Source organism: Cornus florida, unplaced genomic scaffold (assembly GCF_030987335.1).
Source record: "Cornus florida cultivar Cherokee Brave unplaced genomic scaffold, ASM3098733v1 CherokeeBrave_3.0.0_Hap2_Chr10, whole genome shotgun sequence".
In the NCBI taxonomy this organism is placed as follows: Eukaryota; Viridiplantae; Streptophyta; class Magnoliopsida; order Cornales; family Cornaceae; genus Cornus; species Cornus florida.
In genome coordinates this window covers 54643376-54666807 of record NW_026775580.1, presented here as the reverse complement: position 1 = coordinate 54666807, position 23432 = coordinate 54643376, and the positions used below count along the sequence as shown (strand labels likewise).

The following is a 23432-nucleotide window of genomic DNA, read 5'->3' as shown; positions in this document are numbered from 1 at the left end:
GTCCGATAATTGCCGGCATCCCCAAATATTTTGCGCACAGTCCTTCCTCTTGAATTTTCAATAACTGACATAAGGTAGTCCGAAACGCAGGGCGAGTATTTTTGGAAAAAAAAAAATAGCAGATTTAAAGAAATTAATCTGCTTCCCATAAGCCCTTTCATACCTCTTTAAGAGAGTCTTAAGAAATGTAATTTCAGATTGTGAAGCTTGGTAAAAAACAATCGCATCATCTGCAAAAAATAAATGTGAAATAGGAGGCGCATAGGGACATATACGAATACTGAATAGTACTCTATGTTGAAGAGCAACCTATATGAAAATAGATAAAGCCTATGCACATAAAATAAACAGGTATGGAGATAAAGGATCCCCTTGTCGAATACCTCGCGTAGGTTTAAACCAACCCACAGGGCTGCCATTAATCATCACAGAATAAGAGACCGTAGAGATACAAGCATGGATAATTTTGATTCAATGAGGGTGAAATCCCAATTTCACCAACATTGCAAACAAAAAAGACTACTTAATACAATCATAAGCTTTACTCATATCGAGCTTCAAAGCAAGAAAAGCCTTTTTACCTTTACGCTTTATTTTTTAGATAATGAAGGATTTCATGAGAAATCAAAATATTATCAGTGATATGGCGTCCAGTGACAAAAGCACTTTGGGATTCACTAACAATAGAAGGAATACATTCTTGGAGCAGATTGGAAAGTAACTTGGCAATTATCCGTTAAGAAACATTGCATAAAAATATGGGTCGGTAATGTGCTACTTCGGTGGGGAATCAACTTTAGGAATTAAAATGATATTAGTATGATTCATACTAGATAAAAAAATAGCCCAAATGCAAAAAACTACGTACCGCATCAATTACCTCGGTCTTGAGGATAGGCCAATATTGCTGATAGAACAATGGTGTCATCCTATCCGGACCCGGAGCTTTGCAAGGTTGCATATCAAAAATAGCTTAGCGTATTTCCTCCTCTGAAGGCAGATTTAGAAGACTTCTATTCATTTCAGGAAAAACTCGTGAAGAAACATGCCGTAGAAATTGATCAATACCACTCGGCGATCGGGTGTGGAATAAATCTTGAAAATACGTAAGAAAAATCGTTTGAAATTGAGATTCTTCCTCAATCCATCAGCCGGTGGAATCCTCTACTTCGGAAATATGGTTACGACGATGTCGTCGGATGGTAGAAGCATGGAAAAATTTAGAATTCCGATCCTCCAACTACAACTATCGAATTCGGGCTTTCTAGAACCAATATAATTCCTCCTGTCTCCAAGACGATTGTAATTGTTACTCTACGGCTAGAACCTGTTCATGATCATAATCGACCAAGTTTTCCTTTAATTGTTGCAATTTGGCTTCAGCCTGTGCAATATTTTTCTGAGCATGATGATTAGTTGTCCGAACCCAGTGAACTAGAGCTTTTTTACATTTTTTAATTTTTTCAAACCATCAGTACAATCGGGACCCAGAAACGGACACACTCCACACGTCCCGTATAATGTCATAAATATATCAAACCTAGATCTAATAGTACCACCAGAAACAAAATGGAATCTAATTATAGTTACAGAACACTTCATTATAGTAGTTCACTTTTTAAGTGTGTACAAAAATCTTAAAGATTCATCAAAATAAAGAACATCTAAATACGAAACACATAATGACTAACAAGTGTAAGCAAACCCCAGATTGAAGAACAAGTTGGGTAATGAAAATTTTGAGAGAAACAGAGAGACGGATCATAGAAATTTTGAGTTTTTTCAACAAAATTTACAGATCTGAGAATTTACCCGGTCACCGATAATAATCGTTGTCGTTGTAGATGAGAGGGAGAGAGAGATCGTTGCAGATGAGAGGGAGAGAGAGACAACAGGGCAACGCAACCAGTCGGAAGAGGGGACGAGAACGTAATGGACAGAGATAAAGCCGTTCCAAACGGCGTCGTACAGAGTGAGAGAGAAGACTTGCCAAAAAAATTGGCAGCTCCTATATCTGAGAGAAAATTTGGCATTCTCAAAATTTGAGAGCCCAAATGAAAGCCCATTGGAGAGCCGACTTTTTACACCTCTCTTAAATTTTGAGTTTAGCAGCTCAAAATGAAAGAGCATTGGAAATGCTCTAAGGAGCACTTGGTTTATGAGTTTTAGTTGTTAAATGTTGAATAAATTTAATAAATTTTTTGATTGAGGACGTTCTTGAATTAGACTAATTAGTCATAGCGCTAGTGAGAGACTATTCTAACATTACGGTTAGGGAATGTCTACGGGAGTGAATTACCCTTTTGTTATGGCTATTGAACTAAATGTGTCCTTAGTATGTGGACGTGGTCAGGGACCATTTGGGCGAGTAGACGTACAACCCAGTTACATGTGTGTATTTGGTAATCTGGGACTATGCAATTCACACAATTTAATTGGAGTGAAGCCTGGGGCTCATGTGAGATAATGGCAATAGAACGTCAACTGGTTGAGGGGAGTTCAGGGCTTATGTGAGGTAAGTGAAATTTTAGTAATTTATTTTTAGATGGGTTACAAGTTCACAATTTGAGTTAATGTAATAAAATGACATCATAGTTGGCACAATTTTAGTTGAGCCAATTTAATTATTAGATAGTTTAATGATTTAGATATTTCGTGGTCACTTATATATGTATGTATGTATATATATATATATATATATATATATATATATATATATACGGATTATAAATAAGGATTGACTTGCTGAATGATGATAATATTTAGCAATTCCTTGCTGAGCTTGTGAGCTCATCCCTTTATCACTTTCAGGTGCACATACATTTAACTTGCAAAGGAGGCTCAAGGGGAGATGGAGATTTTCTAGATTTTTCACATATTTATTCTATTATTGTTTCTTAGCTAAACATTTTGTAATAAGGTTACTTAGTTGGTAGAATTTTATGTTGTTGGTGAATATAATAGATTTCCTTCAGATTGATGGATTTTTTAAAAAATAAAATTTATTCTTACTAATTTAATCGTGCATTATTGTGAATGAATTAGGGGTAAATGCAAGAAATACTCTGAAGTATATTTTTCATAGCACTTTTATCCCCTATTTAAAAAGGTGTGCAAAAAATATCCATATTCTTTTCAATTTGTGCAATAACACCCCTCAATTAATATAATACTCATTTTTTTATTTTTTTTTGGGATCAAAAATCCCCTGCCAAACCGATCTTCTCTGATCAAATACCAAATCCCTGAGCTTATCATCCACAAACAAGGAAATGTACTCTGCTGACCGAGGATTCAAATTTATAAAATATACAAATGAGGAATTCAAAGCATTCTGGAATGAATGTCTTGTCATAGTTAAATGCCAAACTGATAATCTTATCATACTTGTCCTTTTCATGCAAGAGCCGCTGCACAAAGTCTACTGGATCCTTTAACCTTTCTGGATCAATAATTAACTGCTTACCTGTATCTCTAGTGTGAGAAGTCATGACATCTCTAATTATTGAGAGTCCAATACTCACCCTGCCAAACAAGTTGTACATCCTTCCTATGTCCCCGTACTTGTCAGGTTTTTTTTTTTTTTTTTTTTTTTTTGAAGGCAAAATCCATCCATTAACTGTGGAAGAATAGCATCTAGGTACCAATTCGCTAAAAAAGAAGCGAATTCGAATGCAGAAAATCCCTTGCCAACTCTCAAACTCATCAGCTCGTAAATGATTGGGTGTAATACTCACTCGTACATGACACAAAAGTATTGCTGTTTTCCTTCTTTAAAACCCATGTTTTCAGCCTGCCTCACCAGGTGTGTGTCTGTGTATATATGTGTATATATATGTATCTGTATATATATGTCTGTGTATATATGTGTGTATATATATATGTGTGTGTATATATATATATAATTTATAAATTTACAATAAATTGAGAGATATTTTAGTCATTTCACAATTTATATATACATATATATATATATATATATATATATATATTAAAGTTACTAAAGACATTTTAGTTCAATTTTTATAAATGGGATCTATTTGCACAAATATCATAATTTATGGGTGTTTTTTGTACTAGAGGGGTGCAATATCTATTGTAAGCACGAGTGGTTTTTGCATTTGACCCAAATGAATTATGTGAGTAGGTACTAAATTTTAGTATAAGACAACTTCCTTATAAAATTAGACAAAATATTTGAATAAGAAAGAAAAACTACATTGATTTTCTTAAAGAATTTTTAATGTTTGTATCAAAATCGTGTATTCTTATACAAAAGTTTTAGACTTGAATTTAAATTAAATTACTTGTTATTTAAATCATATATATACATATAAAAATAGTATATACTGAAATTTGAATGAAAGATTTAGTAATTTAGGACGTAAACGAAATATTTTATATATATATATATATATATATATATATATGTACGTATGTATTTTCAAAATTAGGACTTATTGATTTAATGAAAAAATTTAAATTTTAAATTTATTTGTCTTTGAATGAAAAGATGTGACAGTAATTTATCCAAGAATAAAAAGTTCGGTTTAACGCGTTTGGGGTTCCTCTGTACAATTGTACATGAAACTATTCGAATACGCGTGAACTAATCTGAACAGACGATGATGATACAAATAAGTCAAATCAGAAGGTGACAATCTAGAGAGAGAGGGGAGAGAGAGAGAAGAGGAGGGAACGATGGGGTGCTTTGCTTGCTTCGATGGAGGTAAGCAGCAGAGAAAGGAAGAAGAACGGATTCAATCTCAAGAAGCTAGGGCTAAAGCTGCTGAAGCCGCCCAAAAGAGGCAATCTCTCTCTCTCTCTCTCTCTCTCTCTAATTATTCATCGCATCATAATTTCCATTTCATTATTTTTAATGTTTGATTTACTTCGTTTCCATCGCTAATTTTCATTTTTACTCTTAATTCATTGAATTTATGTCCTTGTCAATTTCTCAATCACACTTATCGCCGTCTTATTCTGTGTTTTTTTAGCCCTGGTAAAGTAAATTTACAGAGTCTGTCAGTGTTTTTCCAGAAATTATTGTTGAATTATCAAATTCTTATTATGTAGAAGGTAATTTTGTACTGAGAAACTATAATGCAATTTCAGGAAATATAGACGATTTAGGATTCTGTGGTGGTTATGATTCAAATTTTTATTTTTCATTGTATTCGTTTGTTTGATTTATTTTAGATTTTCAGGAAAATTATAATCTAATAAATTTTGGTATTTACTTATATTTATTCGATTGGTATAGATGTTCTTCGTATTAAATCTTTAAGGTTAAGGTTAGGTCTGTATCAAATTTGTCCCTCTCAGCACCCTCGAGTAATGGGTACGAATGGCCCCTTTTACATTGAGAAAGACTGTCACGAGGATGTCACAGTTTTACAGATTATTTGTGGCCTTAGATTATGGGAAGGTAATGATGATTATGCATTGGAACTAAATCCTGCATGAAATGCAGAGCTCTGAGCTTTACATCATGTCTAATTCATAGTTATTAAAGGCTCGCCTAAGCTCTAATAAAGCCCTAGGCTCAACACGGGCACCTCAACTCATTATAGGCAAAGCCCCTTCAACCAAGCTCACATAAAACCCTCAAGCTTGTGCCTTTTATTAGCTGGCTTCAGGCTCTAAAGCCCCTTCAATCAAGAACTTTTGATTGCATTTGATGCATAATCTGATTTGATGATTTCGATCCAACTGTACATAGATTTAATTAAAATCATATGCAAACCGGATAGATATATTTATTTTGAAACAACTATCTATTAAATTGATATGTTGAAAACTTCCTTTAATTTGATATTCACTAGTTTTTGTTGCATGATTAATTTTTTTTTTTTTTTATATTTACATTTAATATTCATTTTTATCATGCATGCGCGGCGACTTACATTGTGCCTTGCGCTTAGTCTCCAGGAGACGTTGTTGTTTAGTGTGCCTTGAGCCTTTAATAACTATGTTCTAATTTGACTTATTCAATCTGAATTTTACTGTCTCAAGGAGTGTCAGAATTAATGATTTTAAAGTCAGAACATATTGGTGTTCTGGTCATTAGATCATAATATACTAATCTAACATTATGTGTTAACAACCAAATGCAAGGTCTGGAAGAACTGCGCCTAATTTATTGAATGCTTGCTTGTTAATGTGAGGAGAGTGTGCAACAATGCACAGGTCAGTTGGTACAATGAGGCTAGCACTTCTATTAGTACAGTTATGTCCTAGTATGAATTAGAAGTATTTGCTACCATTTTTAGAACTTGAAACCATCCTTGTAGAATGAAATGGTAGGAAAAAGTTTATAGTGTTACCTCTGCTATGTTGCTCAACATTTACTTATGACCTTAATTGCAGGCAAGAGCAATTTGAACAGTCTGCTGCAGGAAGAGCCGCACGTGCACAGATGGCAGCTGCTGCAAAGCAATCTGCAAACAATAATAAGGGTGAACCGGTTCTTAAGGTATTATAGATAAAATTAATGTTTCTTTTGCTTGCCTAATAATAATTGGTGCTGTTGGGCAATTACCTTTTCATCATAATTGTTTAGGGACATTGATCTATAAGGTTGAAAGACTCTGATTTCACCTTTTTGTTATGCAATTTGTCTCTTACTTCGAGCTCTAAATCAAAACTCAAATGCAATTGCACAAGTTGAGTATATTTCAGAACGTTATGCATAAATTTGACCCTTCTATTGGTTATATGAATGCAGTGGCAGATGGGATGAGGTCCAGCTTTCCTTAATTTAAATTGCGACCCTTTATTGTAAGTTTAGTATTTTACATATTTAATACAAGATGTGGCATCTTACTCTTATTTTTGTTAATACAAATTTTATAATTTGGTTTTTAACCATAGTATGTCATTCAACGTTCATCAAGATATCTTGTCTCAGATTATGACCGCCACTCCATTCTGTATTTGGCTCAAAAACTGTGTGACCTAGACCATTATTTTGATCATTTGGATGGATTGCACTCCAAAAATGATCTATTTCATGTTCTCAGTTGATTTCTAGTACATTATCATTTGGATGGTCATCAACAAAAAAAGGAAGCAAACTTTGAATTTTATAAATTGCAACATAATATAATGAATTTTTTTTTTATAAAAAAAGGGTAAACAATAATAATTTTAGCTGCACATGAGAATTTCACATCATTTTATTTTTTCTTTGGGACCATGAATTTTAATTTCAGAAAGGAAAAAGAAAATGATGTGAGAATTTTTTTTGTTGTCTGTCTACCAACCAAATCCCTTTTCTATTAGAAGGGTGAGTGTGCCTAAAATGTTTTAGGAAACTACCTGAAGGGTCTTGAGAGAAATATTTGAAATTGCTTTCAATGAAAATCGTTTTCAATAGATATTATTAGCAGTTTATCAATTCATACTCATTTTAGTTATTTATCTAAATGTGCTCCTTCAATTGAAATATTGACAATCTTACTCTTTTGCAATCATAACAAAGAATCAACCATAATACATTTTCTCTTAGATAACTTCAAAATTTCAAAGAATTTTTTTCTTCAACATATGTTTGGGAAATCGTGCAAATTAGAAGCCAAATTATTTGTCTGTGTAAAAGTTACTGGTTTATTCAGAGGGATGAGTGCCTGTTGTTCGATGAATGATATTATTTATTCTCATCATCATATTTGTAATCATTGCCTTTATCCCAATTGAATGAGATCGGGAACAAAAAATTGTGAAAATCTTCATGCCTAATCCAGATACTCTACTTGAATGGTCAAAAAAAAAAAATTGGGATTGAGCGGTTTCATTTTCCACATGGATTCTCTTTTTTCATTCTTTTCTGTCATTAGTCATTTATCCTATTAGATTTAAATTTTTAAGATTATTTCTTATTACTTCATCCCATGTTAATTATCTATGTAAACCAAAATTTCCTTTTTTCACCAAAGCATCTACAGGTCTGTGTTGAATATGTCCATGCCATTTATGTGTAGTTTCTCGTATTTTCTCACTTATGGCCGTCACTCCTTATCTCTTATAGTTACTCCCAGCATCCACTTCAACATTCGCATTTTTGCTACATGAATGCATTGTTCTCGTTTTCATTGTGAAGGCTCAACACTGGAGACACTTTACTATCCTATATACTTTCTACTTATTTGGTATACATTATCGCATAAAACACCACTACTTTGTCTCCACTTTTTTCTCCACCCTATGCTAATGATACTACCTATATCATCATTAAATTTTTGGTCCTTTTTTATATAATTGATCCTAGATATCAACTTTAAGTGATATTTTGGTTTTGAATTGTTATCACTATATTATCATTTTCTATAGCATTACTAAATTTTTATTTCATATATTCTGTATTAGTTCGATTATTTTTTTAAACCTTTTGACACCACTGCATTTCTCTTTCTTCTTCTTTTTTTCCCGAATTATCTAATAGCACTATGACTCAACAAATAACATGTACCATAGATGTCTCCTTGTAGGTCTTTTGTTATTTCATCTAAGATTATTTTGAATAAATATGGACTTATTGCAAATCCTTGGTGTAATCCTACTTTTATAAAGAATTCATTTGTCTCCCTATATATAGTACGGACTGTAGTTTTTGAATTGTCATACATATCCTGAAAAAGTTCTATGATCTTATTGGAATATACCAAGGGCCTTGTAGCCTAGTGGTATCTCCTCTACCTCCCAAGGTGGATGGTGAGGGTTTTCGTCCCCCAAAGGGGCAAATGGGTGTGTGGGTTTCTTGCCAATGAAAAAAAGAAGATCTTATTGGAATATGTTTTTTAGTAGATCCCACTAATTCTATTTCTTTGTACTATATCATATGCCTTCTCCGAGCCTATAAAAATCATGTGTGAATCTTTTTGTTTGCTTCTACAGTTTACCAATAATTGCCTTAGTATGTAAACGGCCACTATAGTAGGTTTCTGGTATAATTCTAAATTTATTATCAAACACTATACCTTATTACCTTAATCTTTGTTCAATTACCTTTTTCGATAATTCCATAGTATGACTTATTAATTTAATCACTCAATAATAGCGTGGAGAAATTTTGAATATCTTCACTCATTGGGAAATCATGCCTTCTTCTAAACCTCTATTAAATAATTAATCCCCACCCTTCCTAAGATTCTCCACGCTTCTACAATGATGTTATTCGAACATACCGTTTTATTGTTTCGCATTTTTCACGTTGTGTTGATTTTATCTTTCATTCCTTAAGCTTTCTTTTTTCAATTTCCTCCCTAGGGTATTCCTCATTTAAAAGTTGTTGAAACTAATCTTGCCATTCATCCTCTTTAACTAATGTGTATATTTATATATATAGAGATACATATATATATATATATATTTTATTACGTCCTTAATACATATAACTTGATCCATATCTCTAGTCAATTTATATATAGTTTTTGCCAATTTGTAAATTGCTAGTTCACTCTCTCTTGTACCGAACTTGTCATATAAATCATCTAATGAGTTTTGTTTGGCTTTTGCTACCATCTGAACTTATTCATAATAGTGAGTGCAATAGTATGTGGTCTTCATATGGGCAAATGGTACTTGAGTACAGAGAGCAAAACGTGAACTCGTCGACTCTCGGAATTTGAGGTGTCATCTTTATACTACCAATTCTATCCTTTTTATAAATAAAAAAATTAATCTAGCTGCAAATTTTACAAGGAAGTTGGATTGAATTGCCTTATTTAGAAAGAGTTAATTTGGATCTTTGCAACCTTACATGCAATATTGATGGCATCAATGTTAAGTAATGTGAAAGAATTAATGTCAAGAACTGTAAATATTTCACTTCCTGCATCTCGAGAGCTATATTTTGTGGTGGTGGGGGGAGGGAGAATGCAAGATCGAATCTCGAGAGCAGCCACTTTCTATATATAATGCCAAAGGTTAGTTTCATATCAAATCTGCCCCTCCCAGCACCTTCCCATTAACGGAACCACACTGGATAATTTGATGACCCCGTGCTACGTTCTTGCTGTTAAACTAGAGAATACTTTTATGTGTCTAGGTAGCGTCTCTTTGATTGGAATATTAAGTGATGGCTTCTCATTTTCCCCTTTTATATAGTTAGGATTTTGGTTGACCCTTTGAAGTTTTCTGGGGCTCTTATATATTGCAATTTTAAAAGTAATAAAAACCATTGCTTTTGATATGGAAGTACTGGGTTATTATTCTATGTTCATCTTTCTAGAATCTTTAGGCTCTATAAGAGCAGAATTGGACGTGTATCTTTTTCATTGAACCATGACTTCAATGCAATAGCATTAGTACGTACTGTTGCAGCATTATCCTAGAATTTTGGTGTATAACATTCGTTGTGCCTACGCGGTTTTCGTCCTTTCTCCAAGATTTCTGACTTTAGCAGGAGAGTTGCAATTTTACAGGTAGTTGTAGGCACTGCATTGAGTGGGGAAGAGTTTGTTTAGGTTATCATTATTTCTTCTTACTTCTTGTATCACTTTCTCTTGTGCAGTTATTTGGAATAATCTCAACATTTTGGTTGTCAGCATTTCTGAAGCAGACTGTCGATGACTCGCACAAATGCTTCTTTGGTGTATGCTACTCTAGAATGAATTATTATGTAACACAAGTAGATAATAAAGTTGCAAATGTTTGTATCTCCAATGTTTCACCTTTGCTTCTTCCTCTTCCTTCTTCTTCACCTGACCTGATCGTTGTACAGGAGTTTGGCGTACGAGCTCTTCCCCCACCCCACAACCATCACCATCTCCAGCTTTGTTCTAGTCATACAGTTATATGTAAATTATTCTATTTTCTTCTTATGTAATTTTTAGTTAATGCAAGTAATTATTTGAGATGCTACAATTTCCTTTCCTGCATATTACTGACTACTTTTATCCAGATATGGCAAACTTGAAAAAAAAAAAATGGAAATGGCTGGCAGTAAAATGTAAAATAAATTTTGGTTCAAATTTGGCGTGAACCGAAATCATGATTTCTCAGTTTCATGCAATCGGTGAAAGAGGAAGGTGTTATACCAGTATCAAATCACATATACGTGCAAAAGCAGCTGAAAGAATAAATGTGGCACATTACACTTGGAACAAAATATTCCCATCAACAAATTCATTCCATTCAGTGCCGGTCACTACAGACAATATTACAACAAAGCAAAGTGAACCCTAACATGTTTAGAACACATCCGGCACGAAATTTAGTCTCCCTCCCTATTAAATATCTTCTTTTGATTCATTGAGAAGCCCCTAACCTTGGCAAATGAATGTAATTACAAGATTCAAAAACTTACAGAGAGAAGGCAATGCTCTAAGTTGTACTTCACGGTGTCATTTTCGAGCTAATTGCTTAAAATGACGTCTCATACGAAGCTTTGAACAGGTGCTGACATCTTGAGCTCGTGTGCAGCTTGGAAAATGTCTGCTGCTTGCTGTATCGAGCCTTCCATCTTAGCAATCAATCCAAGGTTAAACCAAGCATCATGGTTCGTGGGTTCTAAACGCAGAGCATTCATTAAGAAACTTCTTGCTATTGGAATCGATTGACTACTCATATTCAGTAATACTTCTGCGGTTGAAACAATACCGGGAACATAATCTGGTTCTATTGAGAGTGAAACAGAGAAGGCAACTAGGGCTTCCTTGTATTGTGCTTGAGATTTAAACAACATGCCTGCAAATAAGTTCAGTATAATTATATAAAATGAATGGATAAGTTAGATAAAAGCTCTAGGTCTCAAAGATTTTAAAAAAAAAATTATGTTATTCTTCTTCTTCTTCTTCATTTTTTTTTTTTTTTTTTTTCCCCTTGTAAGCTCTATAGAAAACCACAATGAAGAGGATTGCATTCAGACCTGTTGTATGCCAACTTCTGGGGGAATAAAAATCAATTGCCTTGGCTTTGTCCACACAAATTTGTGCATCGAGCAACGATTCAAGGTCTGTGTAGATCTTAGCCAAATCTTGCCAAGCTTCCATTTCTAATTTTCTTTCTGCCAAAACCTGTTTAGAAGAAAAGAAAAATTGGACAAAATCTCACTTCCAATATCGATTAAATTTTGGTTGGAATGATCTAGTAGAAAATTGAAAATTTTCCCTCTATTTCACATAAGAAGTCAGTAAAGGTAGACAAGGGGTTACAGCAAATATCTAATAGTGCCATGTGATCCATATACAATTGCTAGGGCCTATCCAGGAAACAAAAAAGTTTATATATATATTTTAATAAAAATGTTGAAGCATGCCAAAGCTTTAATCATATGGCCTTCATCACAAACATCGGAAATGTATAAAATATCTTGGAGCAAGTTAAGATCATAGGTACCTCATAGTTGAAGTCCTCAGTTTGACGTTCTCTTTGTGCTTGAATTAGAGATAGCAAAACTCTGTAGGTCTCAATTGCTTGCTTGGGCTGTTCTTGAGCAATTTGAAGCACAGCTTTAAGCCTAAGAAGTTCTAACTGGTCAATCCGCCCATTCTCATCCAAAGCAAGATCAACTATTGTTTCAGCATCTTTGAATTTTTGCTCTGCAGATACTACCAGAGCTAATAGCTTCCAACCTTTTACTGAGCTTCCAGCCACCATATCAGAGTATAACATTACATTATCGAAGGCTGCAACCAGATTCCTTTGTAGGAAGTTCTCCGACCCAAGATTAAACACTACCTCTGGATCCTCCTTACCAATTTGAGCAGCATGGTTTAAAGAGTTCAAAGATTCTTTATGAAAGAAACCTCTTTCAGAATCTTGAAACGAAACTCTGGCTGCACTCCCGTAACAAACACCAAGGAATCTATGAGCCTGACCCATGAAATGTTCATTTCGATTATTTGCTAAATCTATCACTCTCCGAGCAAACTTTATCCCCTCATGAGCATGCTTTGCATCTTGAGAACATAATTTCGCTCCCAACAAAAAAGAAGGGAAATGAGGATTTTGACCTGCTTCTGAACACCCCGAAACCTTCTTTAGAAGGCTCAATGCTGCATCATTCTGACCTGCAGCACTGAAACAAAGGGCAAGAAAGTACCACCTCTCGGCTCGGTTATAGGTACCCGGAAGGACCTGTTCCACATGATCTGCTAAAGCTTCAAAATGCCCAGACACTGAAAGTGCAAAAGTCAGATGATCCATAATTTCTGGATCCCACTCTATTTCACCATGTAGCACCTTTCTCATGAGTATGAACAACAAAAGGGTTGCTTCCTCTATGTTACTTTTAGGGGTCGATGGACCCCATACTTGTAACTGAGGGGGAAGGCTTGCTTCAACACCACAGTAAAGTAACGTGGCAGCTAAGTCTTTTTGTACACTGGCCAACCTTTGGGAATCCAAACCCCACGGCTTGACTAGAACACGTCGATATGCTGAGATTGCTTCATCAAGAAAGCCTACCTGTATCCACATCTTAGGAAGCAACTCTAATGCTTTGTGGAACATCTCCTGCAGCTTGCAGTCGTCACCAATCCCCTCAGGCATTCCATTAGGTAGTGCTGATTCAACCGTATCTATAATGATCTTGCACTGTCTTGCCGCCTCTGACAAATTTAAAACAAAGCATCTTAATAAGTCGAACAATTTCAACCCAGGAATACAACACATCCAACTATTTCAACACACGCATTGCAATCACCAGTTGTTAAATCCATTACTCTTTTATATCAAAAATAGTATTGGAAAAAACCATCAGTGTTTGAGATATCAAAAATCACACAAGTAAACAATCACACCTGTTCAACTCATCCTAATGCTTTACATTTCAAACCATATATCTGGTAAATGCGTCAATAAATTCACAATTTTTTTAAGAATTCTAACATCCTTAAACGTAAACATACTCAGAAGTCGCATTGTTTGGATCGACTGAGAGGATATAAGAGCAAAATAAACTGTAAAATGGGAGGAGATCAGATATACCTTTAATCCGGCCAAGCTCCTCCAATGACTTTGCTTTGAGCAAGATTGCTTCGAGAAGCAGACTCACGGAATGCAGTGACATTACAGCAACTGGCACATTTTCACCTTTGGAACGCGACTTTCGCTGCCGAGTTCTCTCGGTTATGGCCTTTGTCATCCTTGGTAATATACTTTTGATGTCAATCCCCTGGAACACTTGAAGGGCAGCATCAAAGTTCCCTCTTTGGTATTCAAGCCTTCCCAACAAAGCCCTAGCCTCCTAAAATTCACACAAACCAAATTAATCCAAAACCCAATACTAGAAATCTAGAACTGTGAAAGAACTAACAAAGCAATGTTTATTGTGAAAAATAATAATAATAATAATAATAAATAAATAAATAAATAAAATCATATGAACCCACCTCATAATTTAAGGAAAGAGCCTCTTTTAGTGTGGACTCAGCTTCATCCACTTGGGCATCTTCAAATTTTGAATCCCAGTCTCCTGTCCTCGACGATGAAAGGCCACTCGCAGAGAAATCACGTGTCGCCAGCGACTCCGGCGACTGTGGTTCCCGCTCCGGCTCTTCAAATTTGAATTGCTCTCCTGAACAAGCGCACAACATCTCCAAAAAGCAGTACAATTATGATCTCCTTTTTTGTTAAAATTAGTCTGATACAGTCACTTTTCACAAAGTTATGTCGCCACTACACCTGAAAATCAATGGAAATAGAGTCGGCATAAACCCCAGAACCAATTTGCAAAAACAAAGACACATTGAAGCCTTTATACATAAACAATGACTCTAATCTAATTTAAGAACACTACTGTAACTAAACTAAACTAAAAATACGTAAATCTTCACACAATGTACCACCATATGAGAGAATGGAAGCTGTTTTCAGATCAGAAAACAACAATGAAGATCTGCAATGCCACATAGCCCAATCCAAACAAACAAAACCGGTTTTAATCACAAACCCACATTATAGAATCTATATAACAAAACCCCAAGTTGAGAATTCTCAAGAAAACCCGCAAACATCAAAGAATCAAAAGGAATTTTGGGGGAAAAAGCTAGAGTTAAAAGAGACGAACAACAATAAAGTTGAAGAGAAGAAAACAAAGCAAACAGGTGGTGAAAAGGGCGAGACGAACAAGAGACCAGAGCTTTGGACTTACCGTAAAACCAAAGTCCCCCCATAGGCATTGTGCTTTGATGTATCAGTAATAGACATAGTGATAGCCATGAAAGCAACTTCTAATTGAAGTATTTCTTCTTTTTACTCAGTTTTTGGGTTCGCGCAGAGCCAAATGATGTGTACGTGATGTGAAAACAAAGAATTTGAATTGGGTTTGGAGATCTGAGTTTGATGGGCCAATTTGAAGTTTTTTTTTTTTTTAACTCCTATTTTTTGTAGTTTTATATGCTGACTTTTGAAGGTAGAGAGAGCGTGGCACATGCGAGGATGGGGCAAAGGTGGTTGCTGGGTCGCAGCTGTTCATAGATTCTCTGTTTTCTCTATTATGATTTGAGTTTTGTTGTTTTGCTGGTTTACAAATCTATTAATGTCCCACTATAATGGGACGGGTTTTAGAGGTTGGAGTGTAGGACATCCTCGAAATGAACTCATTTAAATACAAATAACCAATTTTATTTTTAGAACTTGTCAATAAAAAATAGTATAATCACAGTTATTCAAGTAACCAATAGTAGTCTAAGCAACCACTACTATTAAATGTCAAATTTTGAAATTCATGTGTGACAAATATATTATAGAAATAGATATAGATAAAATAATTGAAAGAAAATTTTATTTAGGAGTAATGCCACGATGCCCGATTGGTGTTTTAGCAATTCCAATAGATAATTGTAATAAGGGGAAGTTTGTTCCCCATTAAATCTTGGCGAGAGAGTGATTGAGTATATATGATTAGATGTTAGTCTACTTAGAGGCCGTTTGAGGGTTGTTCTTGGAATAAAAAAACGTTTTTATCAAGTTAGGTGTTTGATGACACAATATAATAAATATTTTTTACAATTAAATTAAATTTTAATTTATTTGGTAAGAATTTTTTTAAAACAATTTTGTTACTAATTTTACAATAATATCCTTTAAAGTTATGTTACTATATTTGATAATAGTAACTTTATTAAGGAAAGGGGTGTAATTGTCTTTATAAAAAATTAAAAGAAAAAAAATGTCTGATGTAAAAGAGTTACCTAAAATATTCAACCTCCGCTCAGAACGCAGCTTTAGAAGCTCAAAATTCTAGTTTAATTCAAACGGTCTAGTGAAGTAAATTTGGTAACCATTCAAAACACTTGTAATAGTTACTAAACACATTTAAACACATTTTTTTGAAAATAAAAACACTTTTAAGTAGTAGAGAAGCAATTCCAAACGGGGCTTTAATAACTTAGGTTTTTTGGTTGGATCACGAAACACCCATTCGTTATCGTTGGTATCATAGCCAGTGCCGATCCGGAGGTATCCGGGTGTAACATCCGGATAGGCAAGGTGGTCTGATCGCAAAGACGGGGAGAATGTAAATTTTAAGTTGTCTTGGGCTATGTCCATTTCTCTTAGAGGAGTGCATTATTCTAAAATAAATCTTGGTGCCTTGTTTACTAATGAAAAAGAAAAGAAAAAGTAAAAATTACCACTTTTGCATCTAAAAACAATTACAAATAACTTCTATTAAATTTTCACAAGGCATCATACTTCTGATAAATATTTCCAACAAGGCTTTATAAATAATACAAATATCTTTTACTCTTTTCATATACCATGTCAGTCAGTATTTAACTAATAGCCGTCGAAACACTTGTGCAAAAAGACATGACTGAATTAAATGATTTTAAGAATTCCAAATTCATGTTATATTAAAGAAAGAATAAATAATAAACATTATGGATTGAATTTCATGATTTTTATTTTGAAAGACTGGCAACTATTTTGTTAGTCATTTATTTATTTATTTTGATTTTTTCTTTTTATTTCTTTTATCTTATATAAAAATTACTTTCCCTTTTTATTTTCTTATCTTATATATAAATTACATATTTCCTATTTTATTGCACAGGTACTTCCGCGGCCCATGATCTAGCATTTTTTTTTTTTTTTTTCTTGTTGTTCTCTATGAAAGAGCCATGTCTAATATTTTGAACTAAAGAATTTCAAATATTATTTTAGGGAAATGAATGAGCAGAACTAGGGGGGAGCTAGCGTGGGCCCGGGGGCATATGGCCCCGGCCTACCCGCCATTATAAAATATAGTAATTTTATTTTAATTTTATATTTATACAAAAAAAAAAAATTATAATGCTCCCTCTAAAATTTTTATTTTCTAAAATTATCTTCTAAATTTTTATGTTTGCATCCATGAAGTTAAGAGCGTAAAACACACAAAAGAAGAAAAAAACTATAACCAAAATTAGTATTTTACTTTCATCTTTACATCGATGATGGTAAGAATGTAAACAAAAAAAAGGTATCATAGTCACGCACACTAATGGTGTCTATATCCCAAAAATTCCCAAAGCTGATCGAGAATTTATCCACGGAGGTAGATGATAATTTATTACAAAATTACCATAATCCCAATAAATTTTGAAAAGGATATCAAAAAAAAAATTAAGAAAAATGAAACAAAGTCAAATAAATCTTCATTGAAATTTCCATTTTTTGTTAGCAATTATTGATAGATAATTCAAGCAATCTATAGTTTTGGTAACAATTAGTATTTTTTTTTTTTTTTTTTTCTAAATAGGTATCATAGTTAGTAAAATAGAAAAAATACGGGTACAGAAACGTATAATTTCATATTTTTTTTAAAATACGTTTATAAAATTCGACAAAAAAATATGGAGACGTAAAAATACGAATACGGATACGTACATATATAATACGTTATATACTCTAAAAATTCGGGATCAAAAATTCGGCTATACACATCTTATTATTTTCTTATATGCATATATTTGTAAGGACAATAAAAAATATGTAACAAATAATAAAATAAATATATTATAATTGACACTATCACAATAATCATTAAAAAAAAAAAATTCTTAAGTATATAATGAGATATTCTACTAAAACAAAACTTTTAAAATAATAATAATAATAAAGATATTAACAAAATTTAAAATATATATATATATATATATATATATATATATATATATGAGTAATAATCTCTTGCTCCCTATGGAGCAAGAAAATTCATCCGCACTTTTTATAGTGATCATTTGATCTAATCTAACGATTATTATAGAAACCTCCTTACATCATTTCCTTTTAATATAAAACCATTGTTACTATTTATAATTTCTAAATTTAATATTTACATACCACTAATTACAATAATAAAAGGCAATTACTCCCAAAAAAAATTGAAACCTCTTCTTCTATGGAAATCACGTCTCTCTCAAACAAAAAATTACAAGAGACAAGAAAAAAAAATAATAAAAAAATTTATTTTAATCCATTAAATTTTAATTATGATTCATTTTTATTTACTTATGATTATAAGGAGACAAAGGCGGTAGAGAACTTGCAAATTCAATTTGTATGGAGAAAGAGAAAGTACTAAATTCAATTTGTATAGAGAAAGAAAAAGTACTCTTGTAGGTCTTTGTTTGAAAGAGACGTTATTTTCAGAGGTGAAGAGTTTTCTATATATATATTTTTGAATAATTACCTTTTATTATTGTAATTAGTGGTTTGGTAAATGTTAAATTTGGAAACTAGAAATAGTGATACTGGTTTTGTATTAAAAGGAAAGAATATATGTGGGTTTTTATAGTGAACGTTAGATTAGATCTAATGGTCTCAATAGAAAGTGCGGATAAATTTTCTTACTCCATGGGGAGCAAGAGATCATTACTCATATATATATATTTCATTGCTTTAATTAAAGATCATAATTGGAGTGACAACAATAAGAGATTGCATAACAAATAACATTATTTTAATAACTTGAAAGATAATGGCTATACCAAGCAAACGAGGGTAGAAAAGACAATAGTTTGCACAACAAATAACATTATTTTGATGATTTAAAAAATAATGGCTATACCAAGCAAAAGAGGGTAAAAAAGACAATAGTTTGTGTTTTAGAAAAATACGCTATTAGAAACGTGAAGTTCGTAAACGAAAAAAAATAATAATTAGGTTATGAATTAAACGAAACAACCAAAATGAATAAACGAATAAACGCGTTAAATACGGGGTGATGAAAAAAAAATGCGTATTTTACTGTATTTTTCAACTCTGATTGACAAATGGGAGTATTTTTTTAAAATTCATACGTACGCGTTTAATTCGCGTATCATACGCGAATTAACTAACTATTTAGGTGTGACTTACAAAATATTAGAAGGATCATAATTGGTATTTTATTGAGGAAAGGGTATTGTTATTAATTTGATAATAATGCGTGACACTGGAAAAAAGAAAAAAAAAGAAAAAAGAAAAAGAAGTTTATTATTGACAGAATTTGAAAATATTTCTCAAATGTAGGACAATATATTTTTATTAAAAAAATTATAGGACATATTTGTCCTTGAAGTCTAAAAATACGACTATTTAAGTTATACAACTAGTTTGGTTTGCATTTAACTATTTAAATGCAAATAAAGGTGTATGCACATGCAAAACTACTTAATTTGTTACCAACCTAATGGTACAATATTTTATAGTGTGTGGACTTGTATAAAAGAAATAGTCATACCCAGAGAAAAGAAAAATAAGAACTATAATTAATTTTTTTTCTATTTTGGTAAGGAAAAAATAAATTAGAAAAATGAGCATGTTTGGCACTGCAGTCGGAATGGTTAAAAATGTTTTTAATTTTAAATTTTAACTTTTAGTTGTATTTGACCTACATTTTAGAAATTTTTACAAATAGGAGTAAAAATTTATTTAATGAGCCAAATTATGAAACTAGAATATTCACTATTGGTATTGCCCAGTGCCTTATTACCATACTTAAAAGCTGTATTCCATTTGGTTTTTGAATTCAAAGAAAAAAGTAGCCTGAGTTTGAAAAGTGTGTTGTGGCTTATGCTGTGCTGACTCTAATTTTAAATGATCACATTACCCTTTGTTGGAAATTGTCACCAGAAAAGAAAGAGAATCAACAAAAACAATCCACCTTTCACTATTCTCCTTAAGCTCCTAAATTTTGATCCTATTTGAAACCATGATTCGTGGTATCGTTAGATACATGACGTATCGGCCGATATACGATCTTTTTTTAAATTCGATACACGACTCGTATCAACTAGTTTATACTGACTTGTCCGAATCCGTTACACCGCGACCCATATCACGACCATGATCGATACTGCAAACCTTGTTTGAACCTCAATTTTCTAATAAAAGATGGAGGGTTCAAGTTTCACTTTAAACGAGAAAATTTTAATTGTGCTACTTATATTGATAATATGAAATTATCAACTTATTAAATGCTGACATGTAGTGATAGATCCTACTAAAATAAAATACTTTTACTTATGTAACATGATACAATTGGTTGATGGCACAGACAACGAAGTATTAAATATGCAAGAAAGTCTTTCTCGCTTAAAAATATGAATGTCTCCTACATTCAATTATTAGAATAATGGAGAAGGTATTAAAAAAGAAAAACGTATACTCCCACTTTATTTGAGATTTTAAAAATGTGAGATTTCACAATGTATAAAGAGTGAGGGCTTGCCCTATTTGACATACAATTATAGGAGTTGGGCGAGTTTATTCATTTAATTTGTCTAAAACAGAACAAATATTTGATCATCTATTTCATACCATTAAGGTATTGATTTAAATGGTATAACATCTCCTCTTCACAAAAAAATAAAAATAAAATAAGGTGTAAGCCTCATGTCATTAATGGTCCGTTTGGATTGAATGATTTGAAAAGACAAAAAAAAAAAAAAAAAAAAAAAAAAAATGAAATGATAGTGTGAAGTGAGTGTGTTTAGGTTGTTTAAAATGGAGAAAAAATAAAGGATTACGAGAGATTTGAGGATAATTATCCCCACAAAACTATTTTCTCAAAAATGAAAAGATTTAAGTAATACTTTCATAATTTCGAAACTACCTTCAAAGAAGAATACTCTCATTTCATTTTTTATGACCCTTGAGTTTCATCTTATTCCAAAGAAGAATACTCGCATTTCATTTTTTTTTCTTCTCCTTCGTAATTTAACCAAACACAAATATAAACTAATGTTATCATTTATTTTCTTTTTTCTCGTGTTTATCCAAAACGAAGAGAGGGTGTGTAAGTATTACCAAACAAAAAATAAAATAAAAATATTGTATTTCATATTTTATATTCATTATTACATCTACTTCCATGGTTTAAACTTTAAACTGAAATAGACATCATGATGGCAAGTAAAATTTTCTTTTAGAAAAGAAAAAAAAAAAAAGAAAAAAAAAAACTACTAAAAAGTATTGCTCATGGTAATGATAAGAGTAATGGTAGTTTCTTAAGGACTACCATCTTTTTGACTAATGTAATTGGCCTTTTTTGTCTTTTCCGTCGGCCTTTTCCGAACCCAAACCAGTGACTCTCAAATGCGCACAGAGCTCAAGGATACTGTTAGAGCACCGAAAGATTCTCACCAATCACCATCCAAAAACCAAGAGACACGTGACTGCAGGCTTAAATTTCTAAGATCACAAATAATTGTAACGTTGGATTATTTGGCATACGTTTTATTTTTGATTAAAATAAAAATAATATTTTTATTATAGAAATATTTTGAAAAAAAAAATTAGAAGCATGTTTGGAAACGATTTTTTGCTATGGAAACTTAAGTCTCGTGTTGCGCACTGTTATGGTCATGAACAGTTATCAAAACATGAATAAATTTTTTTTTGGTGTTATGGTTTGAGCCACTGTTTACGAAATATTTTAACATTATGTAAAATAAAATAAGGCCACACTAAACATATTTTTATTGCCAAAATCAACATTATAATAGTCCCAAAACAAAAATAACAAAAATAAAACGCATGCCAAAAAAGGCCTAATTTTATAAATATATACCATTTTTCTTGAATAAAAGAGTAAGAAAAAATTAAATGGAAAAGGACTGAGGTTCATTGTATGCTGCATTTCATTTTAATTTAGTTTAAACAAATAGCTTAATTTAATAATAATACTTGCTTATATAAAAAAAAAAGGAAAAAAAAAATGTAGTGTGAGTCAATTAAGTGGGCGTGTTGAAACTTCAAGAACTTTATTTACTTTTACGAGTAAAAAATTCACTAGGCTTTGGAGATGCTCTCTCTCTCTCTCGCGCGCGCGCGCACTAATTTCATTATCAACTAGAAAAATTGATGACTTTGAATGGGTGCAGTAATGGCTTCTAAATCTTGTGCCATCATTTTTATTTTCCATGATTTGAATCTCGTGCAATCTCGTGCAACTATGTGTATACGTGGGTGATTTTAATTTCTTTAACATGTAAAATTCACAGGATTTTACACTATTTTAATAACAAAATTTACTATACTTATTAATAGTGAGTGATGAACAGACAACATCGTGAGTTTTTCTTATTGAGATTGTGAAACATAAATTACAAGTTTTGATGAAAGTACTGTTGTCTCGTCTCGATTGATCGCCCAACCCAGTTTCCACTTTAATCGACAGAGTTTATCTTTGAGATCCCGACTCGAACTTTGATCCCTTTTAATCAATCGAAACATAACCAGTTCGATCAACGTAAATAAGAAGGTGCTAGATTTGTTTCCCAAATTGAAGATTTATTTCAAAAAGCTCAAGACTTGGGGAGTAAGTTTTTTTTATTTTATTTTATTTTATTTTTTATTGGCACTAGGAACTCCCAAGGCAGGGCTTGGGTAGTAAGTTGTTTCCACATAAATATTAGATTTTGTATCAACTGCATGGAGTTGTGACATATTGTGGAGAGAGTTATATATTAGGGATTGTAAGACAAAGAGTAGATTATATAAATCTATTTATTATTATTTTTTTTTTATTTTTTTTTTTGTAAACATCCATTATTATTGTGGATAGTGAATATTTCAATGTGCTCCATGAACGTAGGCAAAATAATTATGTTGAACCACGTAAATCCTTATATTATTGTGTGATTATTTTTCTCACATTATTTACTTCCATCATATTATATTTTGATTCCATTATTTCCCAACATTTCTCACTTGATGTTTTAACATATTGAGATGGATTCATAAACACCTTCATAGGAGACCACTTTCATCATACCTGAAAATTAAATGTTATTGCCGACAAGTATATAATTTTGGTTGGATTCTCAACTGTGACGATTGTGACATGGTGAGGAGACTATTGTGAAAGTCACCCCCAAATTAATTGATGACGTGCAATTAATACAAATACGATTGTGACTCGTATAATAGTAGGATAGTTTTTTAGTGAGCAATGTTAGCTACAATCACATTATTTGATTCCAAATGAGAGGGATAAAAAACCAAGATTTATTGGG

The 23432-nt window shown here is 32.5% G+C and overlaps 2 protein-coding genes across 3 annotated transcripts; one reads left to right on the top strand and one right to left on the bottom strand.

The window, feature by feature from the left end:
• The first annotated feature begins 4551 nt into the window (after positions 1-4551).
• On the top strand, positions 4552-10866 carry LOC132275994 (uncharacterized). The gene is made up of 4 exons (XM_059777237.1): positions 4552-4808; positions 6370-6475; positions 6728-6780; positions 10514-10866. Exons 1-3 carry the CDS (start codon positions 4702-4704, stop codon positions 6740-6742), a joined length of 228 nt encoding a protein of 75 aa, XP_059633220.1. The 5' UTR covers positions 4552-4701; the 3' UTR covers positions 6743-6780; positions 10514-10866.
• LOC132275993 (protein NPGR1) lies at positions 10514-15501 on the bottom strand. Of its 2 annotated transcripts, none has more exons than XM_059777235.1 (6): positions 15098-15501; positions 14337-14628; positions 13933-14191; positions 12340-13553; positions 11870-12017; positions 10514-11688 (listed from the first exon to the last, which is right to left on the bottom strand). In XM_059777235.1, exons 2-6 carry the CDS (start codon positions 14538-14540, stop codon positions 11378-11380), a joined length of 2136 nt encoding a protein of 711 aa, XP_059633218.1. In that variant the 5' UTR covers positions 14541-14628; positions 15098-15501; the 3' UTR covers positions 10514-11377. The 2 variants fall into 2 exon arrangements, with proteins under 2 accessions (XP_059633218.1, XP_059633219.1); XM_059777236.1 differs by lacking the exon at positions 15098-15501 and adding an exon at positions 14790-15082.
• Between the last annotated feature and the right edge of the window lie 7931 nt (positions 15502-23432).